At 44.8% G+C, this 6,355-nt stretch overlaps 1 protein-coding gene across 1 annotated transcript; it reads right to left on the minus strand.

Moving 5' to 3' along the window:
- Positions 1–1,291: 1,291 nt before the first annotated feature.
- LOC306927749 (E3 ubiquitin-protein ligase TRIM35-like) lies at positions 1,292–5,076 on the minus strand. Its single transcript, XM_079507590.1, has 2 exons — positions 4,941–5,076; positions 1,292–4,250 (listed from the first exon to the last, which is right to left on the minus strand). Exon 2 carries the CDS (start codon positions 4,059–4,061, stop codon positions 2,649–2,651), a length of 1,413 nt encoding a protein of 470 aa, XP_079363716.1. The 5' UTR covers positions 4,062–4,250; positions 4,941–5,076; the 3' UTR covers positions 1,292–2,648.
- Between the last annotated feature and the right edge of the window lie 1,279 nt (positions 5,077–6,355).

Raw genomic sequence — 6,355 nt, forward strand, 5'->3', positions numbered from 1 at the left:
AATAGAGCAGGCAAAGTATTGACTGTTTTAGTGATCAAAAAGTGTGAAAGTGCACATGAACACAGCATAAAAGTTTAGATTCTAAAAATCTCCCAAGACATTTTACTCATATTGTTTTGGAACCCAGTTCTTATTATGACACAACGATTTCTCTATGGGGAAAATAATGTGGGGGATAGTGCCATCTAGTGGCTAGATGTGGTTCCAAAACCTTTTAGCTCGAGACCCAAAAGAGATATGTGATGTGATGTCTCCCCGCCGGGACCCAAACTATAATGAAATTAGCTCATCTACAAGCCCACAATTTAAAAAAAAATCCTTCTTTTTGACATTTGAAATGTAGGAAAACAAAAATACAGGGTATTTACTCACAACATAAAGGTTTTCGTGAACAAGAACATATGGATCCCGACCCACTGTTTGGGAAACTCTATTAGTTGTAGGCTATACCTGACAGCTAGCAAATCCAACTCACTGACATTCTGAGGGTGACATTTTTTAAATGTTATGAATTGAAAATGGAAGACCCTGATGTAAACAAGTCTTAGTGCTTTTTCTGGTTTTATCTTCATAGCAGTTTTTGTATTGGCCTGTACTATCGTTTGAACTGTACCCATTCTACAAACTGTGAATTTCCAATCAACCAAACACTGCTTGCAAGAAATGTGAATCGCGTCTTACACGACACTCAACCCCCCAGCAGATTGGTTTAATATCAATACTATAATGTCTAAGAGAACTCGTCCCTCTTGCTCCACAGCACGAATGGTGTAAATCTTAAATGTGTCTTGGATATTCATTTCGCTCACACAGGCAACAAAACATGGGGGAAAAAAAAAACAGGTCACTCTTCTGGACATAACATTCCGTCGGGTTTGAATACTGCTGCTATTTTATTTAAAATATGATAAAACAAGACAATATTTTGTTTTTAGATGTTTGATTCTTATATAGGCCTTTACATAGATTGTGCATTACATTCACCCACTGATGGCGGAGGAAACCATTCAAGGCAACAACCTGCACATCGGGAGCAATTAAGGGGTTCAGTGTCTTGCTCAAGGACACTTCAACACCAACTCTTGGGGATCTCAGGATTGAGCTGGAAACCTCACGGTTCCCATCTGGATGTTCTACCGGCCACTCTGTCTCTACTCCTGAGACACTGCCGCCCCAGCAAATCAAATGGCTTTGATTGTCAGTTTATGTCATGCATAAGATTGCTCTGCAAGTTATCCACTAGATGTGTACCATTTGTCATTTAATGTCATGTAGGCAAGACTACTATTACTAAGCATTGATATATTTTATTTGAATACATGGATACAAATAAATGATCAATACAAATAATACTTGAAGGTGATGGGGACAGCTGGGAGGAGGCCTGGTAGTGTCTAGTTCTCGAGTACAGCTAATCATCTGGGGACCCCTCAAAACAATGACCCCAATAAAGACCCCCAGTGTCCCTCCATATAAATAAAAAATAAAATGGCAAAAGCCACAAAAATAAACATAAAAAAAGACCCCCAGTTTGAGAACCAGTGGTATAGAAGACGTCATTGTGCTCATTTCAAAATACAAAATCTGAATTCTAAAACAATGCAAAGAGGCCATTTAAAAACATCTGTGACACAACGTAATCCCTTCCATCCAAAAGCCCTGTGCTACTTCCATACTGTACAATACATGTCATTAAGACATAATGGTAACCCAGGGAGTGAGTGAGGCAGAACAACCTTGACCCTGACAGTCAACTTCCACCAGAGCCATCACAGTGGCTTTGATGACCACAAAGCTTTTTTTCTTTTAAATTTCCAACTTTTATTTTTACGTGTTCTCCCCAATTTAGTTGTGATGCCAACATTGTGTCCTCCCCACACACACATTTTTCTGTGTTGTCACTGCTGTTGTATCCTACTGACTCACCTGGCAGTGAGGAGCCCCCACCAGGAGGACATAGAGCCTTCGTCCTACTCCTCCCACCCAACGCTCCCCTGATGACATGGTGCCGCCCCAGCCCATAGGAGCACATGCAATGACCATCATATCATATCAAGTATGAAGTATCACCCTCCCGGCTGGAATTGCCAGTTGCACCATGGTGGATTCGAACCCACAACCTCCGTGGTGGTGGGCAGGGACTTTACCACTGCGCCAACCGAGCGCCAGGCTAACTCTTTTAAGAGACTATTGTACAGACTGTATCCTTGGTAGAGCAGAGATACCGGGCCCTATTTTCAAATTTAAAAATATAGCTCAAAATCGTAAAACATGCCTAAAAGATTTAGGCATAAGGGGTAAGGCGGTGCGCAAAATAGGGCCCACCATCTATTATTCCCCGTCATGGTGTTGACATAATTACGGTAAATATCACCATGAAAAAAAAATCACCAGACCATCACTGGTCTACTCGGGGGAGATGAAAGTTGGGAACTAATACCTGTTGTAACTGTCTGTGTCCCTTTTGTGCACATATATGGAGATCTCTATATCTGTCTGACCTTGTCCTTTTTATGCCCATATGGAGATCCCCGTTATCAGCAGTATACATATCGGGCATATCAATCATGAAAAACAATCAACAATCATTCTAAAATTGACTGGCATTCCCCTTTAAAGACAGATAGGTTGCCTAAAATGTTGACAAACTAATATAATACAATGACCTTCTCTGGCAACATCTTCAGGGGGAGAGCAGAATTGGTGTTAACGTACGGAAACAGCGTGTCGGTGAAGGTGTGCGCGAAGGTGTGCACGTGCGTGTTAGTGTCGGGATCCGAGAACGACAGCTTTCCTTCGTCCCAGTCCAGCTGCACCCTGATCCTCCGAGGTTTCTGCTTCACCAACAAAGGACTGACCGACGGCGAGGAGGGAGGGGAGTGACTCACAGAGTGTGCCGCCGTGTAGTATTGACCATCATATAACCCTATGCCCCAGGATCGACCCCCTGCGGTTCCCTTCCTCCGATAAGAGTCCGCCAACAACACGCCCAGTTCCCACAGCTCGCCGTCTCCGACCTCGACGTCCCAGCTGTGCGTGCCCGCGTTAAAGCCCTCGGAGCCCAGGACGTGGGAGAAGGGGTCAAACCTCTCTGGGTTGTCGGGAAGGGTCTGTCTGTCTCCGGTCCTCGCGCTGGTCAGATCGTCGGACAGCACGAGTTCCGGAGAGGCAGTGTTGGGGTCTAGAATCACGGGCGTGTAGGAGACGATGTCCTTCATCTTGTCCCAGACTCTGAAGGCCAGGTTGCCCAGGTGTTTGGCCACGTCGATCAGCGCTCCCGAGGCCAGCTGTGGGTCCTGCAGCGTGAACTGGACTCTCTCCATCGTGGATGTGACGTTCTGCATGAACGAGATGTGTTCGGCTCTCAGCTCCTCCTCCACGGCTCTGATTTGGCGTAAAAGGGTCGATATCTCTCCGTCCAGACCCTCGATCTTCTCCTTCATCATCCGACTCTTCTGCTGCTCTTCCTCCCTCAGCACAGCGATCCTGGCGTCCTCTTCCTCTTGTAGAAACCGATGAAGCCTCTCAAACTGCTCCTTCATCTGCGTCTCTGTGTGCCGAGTCTGGACCTTAACGTGGTCAGCCGTTTGATCGTAGTGTGCCTTAACTTGATTGAAGGCCTCCAGCTTCTCCAGTAAGAGGTTCAGCGACTTCTGGATGCCCACCTTGTGATCCAGCGCGACTTCATCGATGGGCCTGAAACTGTGGCCGGTGTGTTTTTTAGAATCTCGACACACAACGCACGCCGGCTGTCGACACTGTAGACAGAAGAGCTTGAGTTTCTCGGCGTGCAGACTGCAGAGAACCTCAGCCGACGCTCTCAGGTGTCTCTCCTGCACGAGGGCCTCACACAGGTTCTTCAGAGCCAGGTTACAGACTGGATCCATTAAATTGATTTTCTTACAGACCGGGCACTCCTTTACGACCTTCTTTCTCCACCACTCCCGCAGACAGGCGACACAGAAGCTGTGGCTGCACGACAGGAGAACGGGGGCTTTAAAGATGTCACAGCACACGGGGCAAGAAATGTCCTCTTCTGAGAACAGGAGGGAGGAAGCCATGGTGATGCTTTTAGTCTCAGAGTTAAGGTACAGACACTCGTGGTGGTAACACTCAGAGAATCCTTCTTTTGACTTCTGATTTTTACTTTGAATCCTTATCGTGCCTCCAGGAAATACACGACGTCGTCATTCGTCTTCTACTTGTTGCACTGCAGTCAGTAGCGCGGTAGCACCCATCACGTCATCAAACTGTAATCCAAAAAAACAATGCATTAAATGTGTTAATTTCATGCACATAACCACATATAAGGAAACATGACTGGAAATTAAGGTGGCCATATTAGTCAGTCGCTCAAACCGTAGCCTCAGTACCACTACTACCCAGGCGTTCACGTTCGGCTCAAACCGGGACCCTTGAATCAATGTTTGCCTCTTGACAATTTGACCAATTCGGTATTAAAAAGGTAATAAGTCATACATTGTAACCATAGAAATGTACAGATACCCTTCATACACTGTATGTTGGTTTGTTTACTGTTGAGTGCGAAAACAATGTTGTTGTTGCTAATCATCTGGGAGGGTTGGGCCTTGGGGGTCCCAACCAATATGGTCACAACCCCCACTTTGAGGACCAATGGGTTAGGTGAGCATGTTTTCATGAAAAAAAGAACATCATAAACTATGCAACCACTGAAAACAACTATTATTTTTAAGTCTGGCGAAAACCGGCAGAATCTTGTAATGAATGTTGAAAACCCGGGAAATATTCGTGTTTTAGAGATTATCTGTCGAGACTCGGCACCTTATTTTATCGGGACACGCACATCTTGAACTAGTAAATACACATTGTAGCTACACCAAAACAAAACAACCAAAACCAAAACCTAAACCAAAACAAACTTAAACAAAACAGAACAAGCACAAAGAAAACAAACATACCTCGTTGGCTGCATACAATTCAGAGTAAATGTGGTACACGTTTAAATTGGGCAATGCAATTTGCAATGTTCCCTTTCAAACGTTTTAACTTTATGCAAGCAAGCAGAGCTAAACTTTTGGTGTGAAGTTGTAACAACTAAATGTGTCCCGGGGTACAACATAGGAACCTGTTATGTATATGAGCACACTTAGTTCCATCCTGTGTGAAACACATAAGCGCACCTCCTAAACCTGATAGAAATGCATACATTTTAGACTCAAGAATGATCTGGGTTGATTTTGGGACTTAGGGATATTTTCTACTACTGTACATTTGCACATACCGGTAGGGTAGGTTATGTACGCATGATTGATTGATCGAAAAATGTTTGTAGAATGGGTACAGTACGAAAGTACAGGTCAATACAAACAGTGCTATGAGGATAAAATCAGGGTCCTCCATTTTCAATTTATCAGAATATTTAAAGACATACAAATATACACTTCAATGAAAAAAAGGAAATAATCACTGATATCACACACACGCGCACACACACACACACACACACACACACACACACACACATTGATTGATTGATTGAAGAATTTATTAACAGTTTGCAGAATTACAGTACATTTCAAGCACAAACTCAATACAAAGGCTGTTAACTGTGAGTGGACGACCCAATTAAGCATTACACTTGTTTCCAATAGGGTCCACCATGTTCAAATCATCAAAACATTTAGAGACGTACAAATAGACACTTCTATAGACAGAACAGGAATTCATCATAAAGGAGGTAAAAAGGGAAAAGAACATATACAGTGAGGGGGAAAAAAGGGGTGGGCGGTGGGGGGGATTCACGTTCAGCTCCGTTAATTTGTTTGTTTTCCTTGGAGGAGCTGCGTTGGGTCCCCAAGTCGGCTCCGTGGCCGTACCTTGAGTTGGCTGTGTGGCCGTGACCGTCTCTTGTGTTGTCCTTGCGTTGGGTCCCCAGGTTGGCTCAGTGGCCATACCTTGAGTTGGCTGTGTGGCCGCGACCGTCTCTTGTGTTGTCCTTGCGTTCGTGTTTGAGGGATTCCGATTTTACAGGGGCCAGTTTCGAATTGCAGCCGTCCGTAGGTGCCCTTTGAGAGCGGTTTTGAAAGAGTCAAGGGATTCGCATGTCTTAATGACAGTTGGTAGGGCGTTCCACATTTTGGTGGCATAGGAGCGAAAAGAATTTAGTCCCTTGTTTGTGCCGAATCTGGGTTGTACATGGTTCGTTGCACTCCCTCTGGTGTTGTGGGTGTGGACTTCATTAACATTAAGGAAGTATCTAGACAGGTACATGGGTATCTTGGTGGTGTATCGAATCTTGTGGACCAGACCCATTGCAAGTTGCTGTACTCTGTCGTCGACCCTAAGCCATTCCAGCCTGTCGAAGTGGGCAGGG

This window comes from Electrona antarctica (genome assembly GCF_951216825.1).
Source record: "Electrona antarctica genome assembly, chromosome: 8".
In the NCBI taxonomy this organism is placed as follows: domain Eukaryota; kingdom Metazoa; phylum Chordata; class Actinopteri; order Myctophiformes; family Myctophidae; genus Electrona; species Electrona antarctica.